Source organism: Aedes aegypti, chromosome 2 (genome assembly GCF_002204515.2).
Source record: "Aedes aegypti strain LVP_AGWG chromosome 2, AaegL5.0 Primary Assembly, whole genome shotgun sequence".
Lineage (NCBI taxonomy): Eukaryota > Metazoa > Arthropoda > Insecta > Diptera > Culicidae > Aedes > Aedes aegypti.
This window is the reverse complement of record NC_035108.1, coordinates 421,921,776-421,938,462: the sequence shown is the minus strand read 5'-3', so window position 1 is coordinate 421,938,462 and position 16,687 is coordinate 421,921,776. Positions and strand designations below refer to the sequence as shown.

Here is a 16,687-nt window from a genome sequence, read left to right as displayed (position 1 = left end):
AAGAACTCAAAAAATATTGTTTTTCCGTTGCTACGTGTGTGTCAAACGTTTAAACAAATAGATAAGTTTCAATATTACGGCAAATAATGTAAATATTCCAAATACTTGTACATAGTACGTTTTCCTAAAATGGTTTTGTTAGACTCTACTGATTCCGTCTAGAATACTTCAGACTCCGTAAGAAATCTTCGAGTAAGTGATTTGAAAATCAAAGGATCTTGATAGGAATCCTCAGATTTTTTTTTAGAAAATTTTTGATTCTGAAAAAGTTCGCTGAAAATGCTCAAAATTGCAAGATAATAATTCTCAGACGTTTAATATGTCCATTTGGAATACGCAGAATTTACTCAAAATTCCGCTTACTGATGTATGTAATAATGTAAGCAGATATAAATATAAGGTGATTTTTGAAATTCTTCTGAGAAGCGTTAAAATTCTATAGGGCATTCTAAGAATTGTGTTGAGGACCACTTGATCCTGCTAAGAATTTCAGAAGACGGCTGAGAAGCTCCCAATTCTGCTGAGAATTATTCCTTGAATCCTAAAAATTATGTTGAAAAATCAGTAAGCTCAAGAATATTACTAAGAATTATCACGATCTTGCTATGGATCCGTACAGTCCGCAGATAATCAACATTATTTCGATGGCAATTCTCAAATGTCTGCTTAAAATTTGCAGTACTCAGTAAAGAATTTCCAAGCAAGTTTTTTTAGAGCTTAGAATTCTCAAGACTGAAAGACTTGGAAGTTTAGGATTTCGCTAGTGATCCTTGAGATCTAGTTTTATTTCACCAAGATCTCACTAAAAATATCCATAGTCGTTGAAAATATTACGCTAAAAATACATTTAGAAAATTTTAGAGGCTCTTAGAAATTCAAAAGATTGCTGGGATACTACTTCAAGTTTTAGAAGTTCTCAGCTCTAGGAATTTGAAAAATTCCACCAGACCACTGCTTAAAATGCTCAAGATTACAATAGAAATGTTCACAAGTAAGTTAGCAATCCGCTGGGAATCTCTAAACTGCCACTGTGATCTCAATCCGCAAAAAGTTTTTATAACCTCGTAAAAAAAATCCAGCACCTCGTTTGGATTGATTAGAGGCCCGCTAAAAATGTCTAAATTCTGCTACACACTTAATTCAGAATGCCGATCTCAGCTGTGCAAATCTCGGTTTAAGTTCATTAACTGACATCTCAGCAAAAGTGACGTTTGATGTCAGCGGCACCCAAAGGTGCTGCTGTAAGCAAACTGAATTTTTTGTTGACATATCAGTTAAAATTCAGTTGCTAATCGCTCAGTGCGGATCTCGGCAACAAAATGAAAATTAGCCGAGCTCAACTGAGCGTGTAAAATCTAGCTAAGGATGCTAAATATTCCTCTGAAAATCACCAGAATTTGGTTCGGGACAGCCTTTTGATCACGCCAACAAATTCATTATTTTGCTGGTATTTCACTGAGAATCAAAAACTATCTGTTATGCAGTAAACATAATATCAATATGCTTAAAATCGGTAAAAAACAACTACTTTGAAATATTTATGCGTCCAGCAGCACACATTAAAAATCCTGATTTGGTCCGTAGTATGCTCCAGCTTGAACACCATTGACCTAGATAAAAGTTCCTCATACGACAGTAGGTTTCCTGAAGTAGCGTCACTTCAGCTGAATCATTTCGTATATAGAAAAATGGTCATTGTCGTTATCCATTAAACTAGATTAAATCGTTTGCAATCACAGTATTGAAATCACAGCCACAAAATTACTATATCGATATTAATACAAAACTACCAAAGGTAAAAAAGCACAGAATGCACTGCGTAGAATGTAGAATGCGAGATCGTACAGGTAAAGATTATGTTAATTAACAACATATCCAAAATCTCATCCTCAAGCCTCATGTTGTGACTGACACATCCTTAGCATTGTTTACGAATATCATATCAATAAACTCGTATATGCAACCAAATTAATTTGCATTTTTATATTCTCGAAATCAATCAAACATGATTACAACCGATCAAAACACCCATCAACACAAACCTGATACGCCGCAACCTCGTCGCTGTTGTAGATGTGCAGCGGCGATGAATTCCTCGGGGCAAACATTTTCGCTCACTCTCTCGTCTACTCGTGTATCACATTCACGGATCCAACTCCCCAAAACACTGAAACTGAAACTGGAACCCGCAGATTGGGAGGTATCCTTTTTTCGCCAAAGCCGGTTTTTTGCCTCCACTTATCAATTATCTACCACTTCTGGTGCGGCAACTTTTTCCCACTTGTGTTGCATCATTTCGATCATTGATTTTACACTTGCACTTTCCATGATGGCTTTATTGCCTCGAAAAAAAAAACAGAGATAACCAGTTTTCCTTTTTATGACTTCTTGATAGCCGAGAATCTTCCCAAAGCGACACAAACTTCGCGTCCGATTATGTCATCAACTTGAGCCTCGCGGATTTTCTTCAGTTTTTTCTTCTCGTGAGGAAATATTTTCCTCCTTCACACTTGATTGCACAAACAAACTTTTTTCGATGTGTGTTTGTTGTTTTCCGTGTGTGTACACAACAACTTAGCTCGATGTTTGCTCACCCGCTCACTTACTGAATGTGACTCTTCGGTGATTCTAACTGATGGCCACGGCCGCGACTTAGAATTTGCATATATTCAAATCAGTCAACAGCCAACCAATTCACACCACCCTCTAGTACAACACATGGATACACTTCAACGTCATCCCAGCTTTGGAAGTTTCGCAACAGAAATCGGCGATTGTTTGACGATCGAAAATGAGATGTCGTTAGTTTCAGCTGGAAACGAAAAAAATAACATATTGATAACTAATGAGATCTGTCTCTTGAGGCGTGGCCGATTCTGTTTTTGGTGGCGATGATGTCGTTTGTACGCTTGTGAAAAATATACGCCCACAATGTGCCGAATGAGTGGTCACTCCAACTAATCTCAGTCACGTTTTCGTTGATTACAAGAGTTTTACAGACAAGAGCTTGACAGGGAGAGTCAACAGTTAAAGCTTGGATCGCGGGTTGAAGAAATATTCCGTCGATAATGAAATTAAGGAGTGTTAATTTGTCTATTTTGTGTGACAATACCAGTACAAAATACAATGATACGTGAAAATCCCCGATTCAGCGACAAATTGTTCTAACATCGGGTTTTGAACTTCGATAGCTGTATGGTGTAGATGATCATGGACGTAGCCAGAGGGAGAACCAGATCTGCTTTGGAATGAAAATCAGATTTTTTTTTTCAAAGATTATCTTTAGAACTCAGAATAAAAAACAAAATAACATGACGATTCCATCAAAAATGCTTTCCGATTCGTTTTTTAAATCAAGTAACTTTTGGAAATTTTTTTAACGAATTTACGGCAGATTTCCTGTGAGGTTCATTGCGAATTGTTAAACAACATCTTGAAGGATTTTTGGTAAGATCTTTGGCAAGAATATGATGTTTAGATACACTCCAAAATATATTCAAGAAGTGATCATGACGCATAAACTTATCGAATATTTTTGTAGTATATCTGTAAATCAGATTCTTGTTAAGATTTAACTGTAAAGCTTTCAAGAATTCGCAATGAATCTTACAAGAAATCTTTCAAGAATCTTTGAATCTGAATCTGATTCTTTGAATCTCTGAATCTAAATCTGAAGTATGATTCTTTGAATCTGAATCTTATTCGCTGAATCTTGATCTCTGAATCTGAATCTCTGATTTGGAATCTCTAAATCTGAATTTGAATCTTTGAACTGAATCTGAATCCCTGAATTTGAAACTCTGAATTTGAATCTCTGAATCTAAAACTTTGAATCTGAATCTGATTATCTAAACCACGATCTCTTAATCTGAATCTCTGGTTTTGGATCTCTGAATCTGAATCTCTGAATTTGAATCTCTGAATCTGAATCTCTGAACTTGAATCTCTGAATCTGAATCTCTGAATCTAAATCTTTTAAGCTGAATCTCTGAATCTAAATATTTGAATCTGAATCTCAGAATATGAGTCTTTGAATTTGAATCTGATTATCTAAATCTTTATCTCTGACTCAGAATCTCTGATTTTGAATCTCTGAATCTCAATCTCTGAATCTGAATCACTGAATCTGAATTTCTGGAACTGAATCTGTGAATCTGAATCTGTTTAGATCTTTGAATATGAATCTCCGAATATGAGTCTTTGAATCTGAATCTGAATCTCTGAATATTGATCTCTGAATCTGAATATCTGATTTTTAATCTCTGAATTTGAATCACTGAATCTCTGAATCTTGATCTGTGAATCTAAATCTCTGATTTTGAATATCTGAATCTGAATATTTGAGTCTAAATCTCTGAATCTGAATCTCTGGTTTTGAATTCCCGAACCTGAATCTTTGAATTTGAATCTCTGAATCTTGATCTCTGAATCTAAAATCTAAATCTCTGAATCTGAATTTCTGAGACTAAATCTATGAATCTAAATCTTTGAATCTGAATCTCTGAATATGAGTTTTTGAATCTGAATCTGAATTCCTGAATCTGATTCTCTGAATCTGAATCTCCGAATATGAATCTCTAAATCTGAATCTGAATCTCCGCATCTTAATCTCCGAATCTGAATCTCTGAATCTTAATAAATGAATATGAATATCTGAATCTGAATATCTGAATCTGAATATCTGAATCTGAATATCTGAATCTGAATATCTGAATCTGAATATCTGAATCTGAATATCTGAATCTGAATATCTGAATCTGAATATCTGAATCTGGATCTCTGAATCTGTATCTCAGAATCCAAATATTTGAATCTGAATCTCCGAATATGAGTCTTTGAATCTGAATCTGATTCTCTGAATCTTGATCTCTGAATCTGAATCTCTTATTTTAAATCTCTGAATCTGAATCTTGAATCTGAATCTCTGAATCTGAATTTTAATCTTTGAATCTGAATCTCTGAATTTGAATCTCTAAATCTGAATCACTGAATCTCTGAATCTGAATCTCAGAATCTGAATCCCAGAATCTGGTTCTCTGAATTTGCATCTTTGAATCTGAATCTCTGAATCTGAATCTCTGGATCTGAATCTCTGAATCTGAATCTCTGGATCTTAATCTCTGAATCTGAATCGCTAAATCTGAAACTCTAAATCTGAATCTCTGAATCTGAATCTCTAGATCTGAATCTCTGAATTTGAATCTCTAAATCTGAAACTCTAAATCTGAATCTCTGAATCTAAATCTCTGAATTTCTAAATCTGAATCTCTGAATCTGAATCTCTAAATCTGAATCTCTGAATCTGAATCTTTGAATCTGAATCTCTAAATCTGAATCTTTGAGTCTAAATCTTTGAATCTGAATCTCTGAATCTGAATCTCTGAATCTGAATCTCTAAATCTGAATCTCTGAATCTGAATCTTTGAATCTGAATCTCTAAATCTGAATCTCTGAGTCTAAATCTATGAATCTGAATCTCTGAATCTGAATCTCTAAATCTGAATCTCTGAATCTGAATCTCTGAATCTGAATATGAATCTTTGAACTGAATCTGAATCTCTGAATTTGAAGCTCTGAATCTAAATCTTTTAAGCTGAATCTCTGAATCTAAATATTTGAATCTGAATCTCAGAATATGAGTCTTTGAATTTGAATCTGATTTTCTAAATCTTTATCTCTGACTCAGAATCTCTGATTTTGAATCTCTGAATCTAAATCTCTAAATCTGAATATCTGAATCTGAATCACTGAATCTGAATCACTGAATCTGAATTTCTGAAAGTGAATCTCTCAATCTGAATCTGTACCTCTGAGCTTAGATCTTTGAATCTGAATCTCCGAATATGAGTCTTTGAATCTGAATCTGAATCTGAATCTCTGAATCTGAATCTCTGAATCTGAATCTCTGAATCTGAATCTCTGAATCTGAATCTCTGAATCTGAATCTCTAGATCTGAATTTCTGAAGCAGAATCTTTTCAGCGGTACAGAGTATTTCTACCACCAGGTATTTCTTAAAATTTCATCGAAGAATTCGCAAATTTATTAAAAAAAATTACAGGAATGTCAGGAATATGTTTCGTTCTTTTATCATGGTTTTCGTTCAACATTTTATTCGTATAAAGATGACCAAATTATGATGAAAAAAAAATTCACGCGCTCAGGTTGGATTTGACCCACGACTTCTGTATGCGAGACGAGCACTGTACCAACTAAGCTGACTCAATAACTCTAAATGTTACGGCTTTCGAAACCAAATCCTGACCTATTGAAAGAGCGTTCGTTTAGCAAACAAGTGTCGTGGATTCGAATTTACAATGCGTTCTGGTCTACCGACCAGCTTTATATGTGCTGATATAGTTTTTCTTCGCGTTTTTCCTACAAGTACTATGTCTTAATTTTCTTCAAAGATTGTAAGAATAAATCCAGAGATTTGCCAAGAAACTAACGTCTCATTTTAATCAGAATTACATAAGGAATTTTTCTAAGGAAACACACAAGACTTTCCACTCCCCGATATAGAAGATATCAACGAGATAAGGAGAGATTGTGACAAACAACAATTTCTAATTCACTTTAAATCACTGAAATCAGGTCCAGTAACCATTGATGATGGACCTATCAATTTAAATCGGGAATACAAATCGACAATAACACATCGAGGACTGGAGATATCAGGATAATTAGGGAATCGAGATATGGGAAAGAGGCAATCGTCAGCATAGGGAGAGATATTAAGATTTAGGACATTCAGAAGTGAAAAGTCCACTATATTAGAAACTATTCCAGATACACCTAAGGAAATTTCTAAAAATATGTCTTCTAAGCATCCATAAACTGTTAAGTTAAAAATTTCCGGTGTATTTTTTGGAACAATTACTCCATGAGCCCTTGAGAAATTTTCCTATGATCCTTGGAAACAATATTGAAAAAATCTCTTATTAAATATTACCGAAGGAAATCCAAAAATAATAAATTCCAATGAGAACTGAGGAATTTATTGTTAGTATTTCGAAGAAGTTTCTAAAATAATCCTTCGATGAATTGTTGAATGCATTTGGAAAGACATGACAGTAATCTGGGAGAATTCTCTAGATTCATGGAGTAGTTGATGGTGTCTATTATAGAAGAATTCAGAGAGGAAACATCTAATCGATTCTTACAGGCGTTCTCAGCGGTATCTCTGCACACACTTATGGATAAATACTTGAATGCACTCCATTATTTACCAGGTAGATCCAAGGAGAAGTTCTTGATGGAATGTTTTAGTTGAAAGGTTCGACTGGTATACTTGATGTTACTAATTTAATCGATAATCTCAGTTTCAATGTTATAAACGATTTTATTCCTGTTCGACGTTTCGGCCACAGATTTTGACCTTTTTAAGAGTGAAATTGTCTATAAGACAAAACTTAGTTGAAATCGTCGTTTTTTCTATTATTTTTTTGTGGTCATTGCGTTTTTGTACTATTTGTCTGAAAAGTAACTTCATTAGTTTTATGGTCACAGTCTAAACAGTCAGAGCCTAAATCCGTGCCCGAAACGTCGGGCAGAATTAAATAAAGTTGTTTATAACATTAAGACTAAGATAGCCTATTAAATTAGTTATTGATGGAATTTAATATCTAAAGAAATTTTCTGAGAATATTATAAGACAAGAACTGGATTAATTTAGGAAGATATTATCAAAACAAATTTAAATTATTTCGCAATCGCTAAAAATCGGATTCAATTCCTGAAGGAGTCCACTAGGAAACACATAGCCATTTGATGAGAAGTTTCTGGATGAATTATTAGTGGAATTTTCATACGAACCCTGGAGAAATCCTTCAAATAGTTCGTGGAAATATTTTTGCTAAATCTTCGGAAAAACTTATTAATTCTATGTGATTTAAAAAAGCAATACTTTTGATGGAGTTGGATTTAACCTAAAAGACACTCAAGTTCTAGTTCTAGAGAAACATCTACAGTAATCTCGAGATAAAAACCTGATAAATAGTTTTGGATGAGTCCTTCAAACATTTTTAACAATTTGCCTGGACAAACTCTTCTCAACTTCCATTGAGAAAACCTTGATGAAGCACACTAAATCCTCATATGATCTGCGGTCAATGTGACTTCAAATTTTGTAAAATTCCGTTACCTTGTCGGAAATTGAGTTAACCCTTTAATACAAAACCTCGCCTTTAGACGGGGTACACTTTGGAATTTTGTGTAATTTTTCCTAGCTGGGAAATAAAAATGGCTTAAACTTTGGCTCAGATTCCGCATATAAGGCAACATTTTTATGACTTGAGACTTTTTTTGTATTCTTGAATAATGTTTGAAAAATTGTATTTTTTGCAACCCACAAATGCCTAAGGTTCATTTACCGTTTAATACAAAAAATGGCAGCTTTTATAATTTTCTACAATCATCCTACCATAGAAGAAGAACCTGTTGGTATAAAAATAATTTCTAATCATTTTTTCCGTTAGTTACACGAAAAATAAAATATGTTCCAGAAAAAAAAATGAAAATTTAATATTTTCAAAAGTATTGTGAAAACTTAAATTTTTATTTTCGACAAAAATTAGTAATCAGAAGAGGCTTCAAAAAAATAAAAAAGGATAGGGATGTTCAAAAATAAAAGTTATAAAAATCAAAATTCACAAATTTGCGAATAAAAATAAATGATTGTCTAAACGTGTTTAGAACGATTTTAGATAACGAAAAATGATATTTAGATCGAAAATAAAAATTCGGGTATTAGAGGGTTAATAACTGTGTAGAGTAAGGAGAGTTAACGTCCTTCATAGTGTCGCGTCCCATACAAAAGTAAAAAAAAGGTTTTAAGTCAAAAATTTACGTGTTGTGAGAAATTGGTAAATAATTCCTAAGAGGTCATTAGCCCCTTTGATGAAAATCCTCGAAAATTACCGGTAGCAAACGCGAATCCATTCTTTATTTTTTGTCGAAAGTTCTAATAACCGTTCAGTTTTTTCTAACTGCAAACGTCCAAGGATAACTGCAAGAATGTCAGCCTTCCGAATCCAATTAGTTTTCTTGTTCTTCACGCGTCAATCCTTCCCCAATTCATCAACACAGCTCTCGCTCGAGTAACTCGAAGCAATTTGAATTCAGTGAAGTTTTGCATTGAGAACAAGATCATCTGGGGGACGTCGTTCGTCGAAAGCTCGCGCGTAGGCGCAAGCAATGCGAATCCGCTTTGTCCGACTCCCAGAGCCGTATTGGCAACGTTGTAAGACAACACCGCATCAACCGAACCAGCTTCAGAGATTTGATCTTCGGTTGGCGCGCAGAATGTCACTTCAAACTAACGCGAACAGCCAACTGATTGAAATTCGCTAAGAAGACTAAGACTTTTGCTGCGAAAGGCTGTGACGTGAATGAAACTACAGCAAATCGAACCTACAAGATTCTGCACGCGGCTTCTTTGTCTAATAAGTCGGCGGTCAGTTGACGCACAGTATTGTACAACAAATTTGCAACTTGTTCGTTTTTCCATACAAAATTAATAATTTTGCTGGACTAGATCTGTTATTTATGGGTTGATTTAAGTGAAATCTTCACAGCGCATCAGAATTTCAACACATCGTTTTATAATATTTCATCCAATCACAGTTTAAAAAGTAATTACAATTTATCTGAACAAAGGTAAATCCTACACAAAAACTGTCTTTAGCAAACTTTTTCATCTCGTCTATATCTACAACTTTGCTAAAGATACCATAAAGCTGCTCCTTTAAATTGTTTGAGCTATGACAATCATTATTTTTTAGTCAAAAAATAACTTTAGTCAAACTGTTGTTGCTTTTGAACTCGCGATTGAAAAAAAAAACTCCAAAATGTACCGTTTTGATTCATATCACGGGCAGCTTCAAATTCCGGACACTCTACTTTGTATGGGAAACATTTCACAGGAAATGTTTCAATTGTTGCCGTCAAAAAGTTCTCACTTTAGAGGCTCGTTTCAATAAGCATTTTCCATAGATATCTATGAAAATTTATAATGTCCAACTACCTTAGGTGTCTCTCTAGTGGTTTGACGATTTCAATTGATGATTTGAGTTTTCTATTTATTATTTGTTTTGCCTGTCCGGAATTCGAATCCAAGTGTCCGGAATATAAGGCACAAGTGAGGGAGGGCCCAGATAGCCGTAGCGGTAAACGCGCAGCTATTCAGCATGACCATAGGGTCGTGGGTTCGAATCCCGCTGGTCGAGGATCTTTTCGTAAGGTAAATTATCTCGATTCCCAGGGCATATAGTATCTTCGTACCTGCCACACGATATACACATGCAAAAATGGTCAATCGGCAAAGAAAGCTCTCAGTTAATAACTGTGGAAGTGCTCATAAAGAACACTAATCTGAGAAGCAGGCTTTGTCCCAGTTGGGACGTAACGCCAGAAAGAAGAAGAAGAAGAGGGAGCGTCCGGAATAAGAATCATGATAAGTCCACATATTTCTATTTATTTAAAATTATTCGTGTTGCGAAATCAAAATCTTCACTAGCCATTTGAAAGCTAAGTGTTTTGCAGGTTCGATAAGGCAGAGGAATCATACGGAATGGTTTATATTACATGCTTTTTGAAGAGTTATACTTCAATGAGGCCTTAAGTGTCCATAATATGATCAAAACGGTATGTATGATGTCTGAGGAACTGTGAAAATCTCATTCAAATTGGCTTCCAAAGTTGACAATCCTGAATGGAAAATCAAAAAAAGTTGCAGATGTATTGTCCAGTACTGTAGGTACTGGTCGAAGTCGCGTTGCTGACGCGATACACATTAATCATCCCGAGGGGGGAAACTTTATTGGACATGGTGTCAAATTGCCCCCGCAGCTCTGCACAACAATAGTCAAAACAAATCATTTCTGTCCAAATGTTGGCAATACGTGTTACGAATCGTTTGAATGTGGGATCAGAGGCGTAGTCATGGGTAAATGGATGGGCGGTTCTTGTCTTTCCGTAGCTCCTAGAGTCAGAGTCGTTTTTAAAGAGCTTTGAAACGTTTTGCGAATTATTGTTGCGCCTTTGTAAACATCTTCTAACACGCCACTGTGGCACGTCTCATTCATGCAGATGTATTGAAAAATTACCTTACCGGTACGAAAGCATACGAGTTTTAACGGTCTGTCAACGGCATCAAATAGACAATTTTACGATCAGAACTGCTATAAATTTTGCACTTCTCTGGACAATTGCCGATGGTCAATGGAATTAACAATGACAGCAGATTTTGCGTCGGTGACTCTCGAAAACTGTTCTTTTTTAATTCTCAGCACAATTTCAATTGAGGCCGGTGCATCAAGAAGCTCGGAATCGGAGGTACTTGTAAATGACCTCAGGATGCAAGAAGTTATTCAGTATGCATCATATCATACTCCTGGCAAAAAATCTTGAAAATTGATGTGTCGCATGATAGGGTTTGCAATCATCGGAGTGATGTCCTTTTCCAGAGCCCCGGAATCGGCTCCAGAAACACTGTCACGAATTCGTATAGAGTTCTTTAAAGTACCTAACTTCAGATTTTTATCTCTCTATGATTACACTGCGGAACACATTTTTGTCTCAAGCACCACTATTTACTTAATTGAGGGTTGCTAAATCCATTGTCGTTTTCAAAAATATCGTAGCACGTTTAGATTTCGAGATATTGGCTGTTTAAAATATCAAATTTCACTATTTGAGCCAACCTGCATGCAAGTTTACCATCTTGTTTGGCATTTTTTACTAGTTAATGAATAATAAAGAAAGTAAATTATTAAATACAATAAGTCATTTGGCACAGAATTCAAATTGCATGTGTAGAGCAATACTTGTCACCACAGTTCATAATACTTTCGATACTCAAAAATTATTTTTTATGGTTTAAAAAAGTATTGTAGTTTCGCCATATAAGAAAAACGAAGAATGCTGTATAGAGACTGCAGGTATGTTGGAAAAGTCGATAATCTAAATTCATTCCAATTCAACCAAATTATATCTTAATTGAAAGTTACAGTTCTATTGGATGCTTGGAGGATAAAATCCTCAAAAAGTTTGATAAATCAAATTTTAAAGTTCTTGAAAACATTTTTCAAAAAAAAATTTATGGTTTAAAAAAGTATTGTAGTTTCGCCATATAAGAAAAACGAAGAATGCTGTATAGAGACTGCAGGTATGTTGGAAAAGTCGATAATCTAAATTCATTCCAATTCAACCAAATTATATCTTAATTGAAAGTTACAGTTCTATTGGATGCTTGGAGGATAAAATCCCCAAAAAGTTTGATAAATCAAATTTTAAAGTTCTTGAAAACATTTTTCAAAAAAAGTTCTTAGAAAAAAAAAAACTTTTAGAAAACTACGCAGAGCAAAACTACAGGAAAATTTTTTGCTTAAATTGATGAAGGTATTCTTTGAAGTAATGTCGGAAATATGTCCTAAAATGATACAATAGGAAATGTATGGAAAAATCAATACAAATGTTATGCAGCCTACACACGCTTAGACGGTTTGACCAACATTGACTCCGCCGCCAAGTCAAACCGATTTATGTTGATGCAACCGTTTGTCCGACTGGCAGAGTTCGTTGCAGCAACTTCGCATGCTTTGAATGATGTCGGCAAGTCTAGTGGATATGTGATTGTTATTTTTTGGAATTCTATGGCTATGAGAGGGAATATTTCTACAATTTTTAGCAAACAAGAAATTGATGTTTGATGAAGAATTTCAGTTGTAATTCACACGGTATTCCGACAAAACTCTAAAATTATGAAGATTCTTTGTCGGGAATTATTTTGAACAGTAATCAAAATGGGAATGGCTATGAGAATTTTTCCAAAGGATCTTTCAGTGGTTTCTTCTAGTCATTCTTTCTTGGAATTTTCCAGGGATCCATGGGTTACATTAGGGATTTCTCCTGAAATTCATTCTGAGATTCTAACAGGAATTTAATCAACGCGCGACATGTTTGATCCTGCCCTCATAGCCGGCCCCCGCAGGAGCAAGCATCAAGGTCGAAGGATCAAACAGAACTCCTCTAGAAATTCATCCACAGATCTATCCAGAAATTCATCCGAGGAAAATCCTTCAAGCATACCTTCAGGAATTCATCCAGGCATTCGTACAAAGATTCTTTCAAAGGTTCCTCTACAAATTATTCAGGATTTCCTCCACTGATTCCTTCGAAGATGAAAAAAAATCCTCAATTGATTCATTAGTATAATTCTTCAGGGATTACTGCTAGGTTGACTTCAGAGATTTTTTCAGGGATAAGTTCTGGAATTCCTCTAGAAGTTAGTTCCAAAGATTTCATCTAGAATTACTTCAGGAATTACGTCAAGATGTCTTTCAGAAACTTATTAGGAGATTCCTCAAGAATTACATCACCGGAAATTGCCCCCAGGGTTCTTACAAGGACTTGTTCCAGGGCTTCTTCTTCAAATTTCACCAGGAGTTTCATCAGAAATTCTACGAAGATTTTTTGCAGCGATTCTTTCTAGTATTTTTCTACAGATTTATCCAAGGCTTCCTTTAAGAATTCCATAAAAAATCAACCAGAGACTTATTTAAGTTTTCATCCAGGGATAATTTATGAAATTCCTAAACACATTCTTCCAGGATTCTATTCTTGTGATTCCACAAAACAAATCTTTCGGAAATTCCTAAGGAGATTGCTCAAGGGATCCCTACCAAATCTTGACTACATCATTCCTTGCTTAGCGCTTGTACGAGTCGGTTGACTGATTCCCGGTCTCATCGCACGGCACTCTTGCAAAGTATTTTAGGCCTTTTTCTCCCACCGCCCGCGTGGGTTTTTGGTTCAATTTGTGCTCACAATCAATATTAAATTAGTGCAATTGTGTGCTTAGGCGATCGCGCTTCGCGAAGGAAGCGAGCTAGTGAAACTAGCATCGTTCCACCATAAGGAAAGTCATCACCAACTGCATCAACGGTGATTGATTTTTTTCTCCCCGCACCAAGAGCATCAACAAGGCAGAAGGCAAATCGGTCGTTCTGCTACCTACGGTGCGTGGACGAGCTGCTGTATACGGATAAGTATCAATTTGGATATCTATTGAATTGCTTTTACTTCTCCGAACAAACAGTGCTGAGTTCAAGGTTGTTTTCGCTTCTCCTCTGTCTCTCTCCCGGTGCGATTCTTTCGACCGAATTGGGGAGTTGGGTACAAAATAGCCCACTGATTGGTTAAGTTTTTTTTTTTTTTTTTCTTTTTCTTTTTTTTTCTTTGTAATTTTGCTTTGCTCATTTAGGGGAGGTGTGTACAAAATAGTCCACTGATAGGTTAATTTTTTTTCTGCATATTTTTTTTTGTTTTTTTTTTTTTTATTATTATTTTTATTATTTTTTTTTTTATTTGGTTGCGGTTGATTTTTATCCCGCATGGACGATTCGGATGGAGGCAATACGCCTCCAAAAGATCTCGTTGCTCGAACGCGGTTTTACCAACCGTCTTCGGCTGGGCCTTGGGTTGTCTATTTCCGGCGCAAAAATAAGATTTTGAATGTGCTCTCGATCTCTCGAGAGCTGACGCGTAAATATCCAGGGACCGTTATTCACCAAGTGAAGCAATCCAAGCTGCGTGTAACTGCACCTAGTTACAAAGCAGCGAACGAGATTGCTCAGCATGAGGCTTTTGCTGTGGAATACTTTACCTATATTCCGGCACGAGAAGTCGAGGTGGAAGGGAAAATCATCGACGCGAGTCTGACATGTGAAGACATTAAGACTGGCAAAGGTGTTTTTGATAACCGGTCAATTCCTGATGTGGCTATACTGGATTGCAAACAATTGCAATCAGTTTCCATGGAAGGAAATAAGAAAGTTTTTTCGCCGTCAGCCTCGTTTCGAGTGACTTTTCCTGGTTCCGTCCTCCCGAAATTTGTTTGCATTGATAGTGTTTTTTACCCAGTGCGTCTTTACGTGCCGAAGGTATTCAATTGTACCAACTGCAAGCAGCTTGGCCACAGTGCTAGCTTTTGCGACAACAAGCCCCGTTGTGGCAAATGCAACCAAGCTCATTCAGAAGATGCTTGCACACAGGAAGCTGAAAAATGCAGCTACTGTAGCAAGGATCTGCATGACTTGCAGAAATGCCCGGCATACAAAAAGCGCATTCGAAATGAGAGTCGCTCAATTGTGAAGCGCTCCAAGAAGACGTATGCGGAAATGGTGAAAGCTTTGAATCCGCCTGCAAAAGAGTCTTCATCAGCCATCCCAGTTGGTAACTCTTTTCAAGAGTTGTCTTCCGATGAAGCGAACGACGACGAAACCGATGGGGGAGATTCTTCGGAGGTACACGCACCCGGTAAAAGAAAGTCTCCATCTTCTCCGGGACTGCGCCGTAAGGTATTGAAATCTTCCCTCAGAAGTTTGCCTAATTCCAAAGGAGGTGGGGCAAATTTGAAAAACCCGAAGAAACAGGTCTTTGATGCTTCCGTTCCGTGTTGCAGCAAAGATCTGCCGCCCCCGCCTCCACAGATAAAATACACTTCGAAAAGAAGCTCTAGACAAGAAAGCAAAAGAAATGCTACTGAAGTCCCTCGCTCTTCCTCGAAAACTCCCCGGGCTAAGCGAGGACTGATAACTTTTACGGCCCTTGTGGATCGCATATGTAATGCTCTCGGAGTTTCAGACTCATTCAGAGGCATACTCGATCTTTTTCTCCCCGCAATAGAAGGATATCTCAGGGAATTGACTATCTCGTGGCCCCTCCTTGCTTCGATCATATCTTTCGATGGATAATTCATCGAGTGAGGTACAAGATATGATCACTGTGTTACAGTGGAACTGTCATAGTCTAAAACCTAAATTAGACACATTTAAGTTTTTGCTTCACAATTCAGATTGTGATATATTTGCACTTTGTGAAACATGGCTTTCTTCTGAAGATGATCTTAACTTCTACGATTTTAACATTATACGCCAGGATCGAGATGATAATTACGGGGGTGTGCTTTTAGGGATCAAAAAGTGCCATTCATTCTACAGAATCCCCATTCCGACTCATCCAGGCATAGAAATCGTTGCTTGCCAAATAAACGTAAAGGGTAAAGATCTTTGCGTAGCTTCTGTTTATATTCCTCCAAGAGTTTCAATAAACCGCCGTCATCTTTGGAATGCAGTCTCCATGCTGTCATCTCCAGTTTTAATACTGGGTGATATGAACTCACATGGTACTGGATGGGGCGAATCTTATGACGATTATAGAGCGGCTATTTTCTATGACTTATGCGACGATTTCAACTTGAACATTTTGAACACAGGTGAAGTGACACGTATTTCATCCGACGGCAAAGAAAGCCGCCTTGACCTGTCTCTGGGTTCAAGTTCACTATCATTCGATTGCATGTGGAAGGTTATCGATGATCCCCATGGTAGTGATCACTTGCCCATAATAACCTCTATCAAAAATAATTGTGAAAGGTCAGAACAGTCAATTCAGGTTCCTTTTGACCTCACTAGGAATATAGATTGGCAAAAATTTGCATCAGCGGTAACTTTCGGTATCGAAACATTCAACACTCTCCCACCGTTGGATGAGTATCGATTCCTAACAGAATTGATTTATAAAAGTGCATTAGAATCCCAAAAGCAACGAGTTCCAAGTGCATCCTTCAAAAGACGACCAGCCACACCTGGTTGGGATGATGAATGCACTCAGTTGTATCGAGAAAA

The 16,687-nt window shown here is 36.4% G+C and overlaps 1 protein-coding gene across 8 annotated transcripts in view; it reads right to left on the bottom strand.

The window, feature by feature from the left end:
• LOC5568929 overlaps nt 1-16,687 on the bottom strand; it is a 440,477-nt gene that overhangs the window by 140,916 nt on the left and 282,874 nt on the right. For 3 of the 8 annotated variants that reach the window (XM_021847491.1, XM_021847496.1, XM_021847492.1), the window contains exon 2: nt 2,043-2,812. The exons of the other annotated variants lie outside the window; for them this stretch is intronic. In XM_021847491.1, coding sequence (XP_021703183.1) covers nt 2,043-2,108 — 66 coding nt within the window. In that variant the 5' untranslated portion in view covers nt 2,109-2,812. The remainder of the gene's footprint in view (nt 1-2,042; nt 2,813-16,687) is intronic. 8 annotated transcript variants of the gene reach the window in all.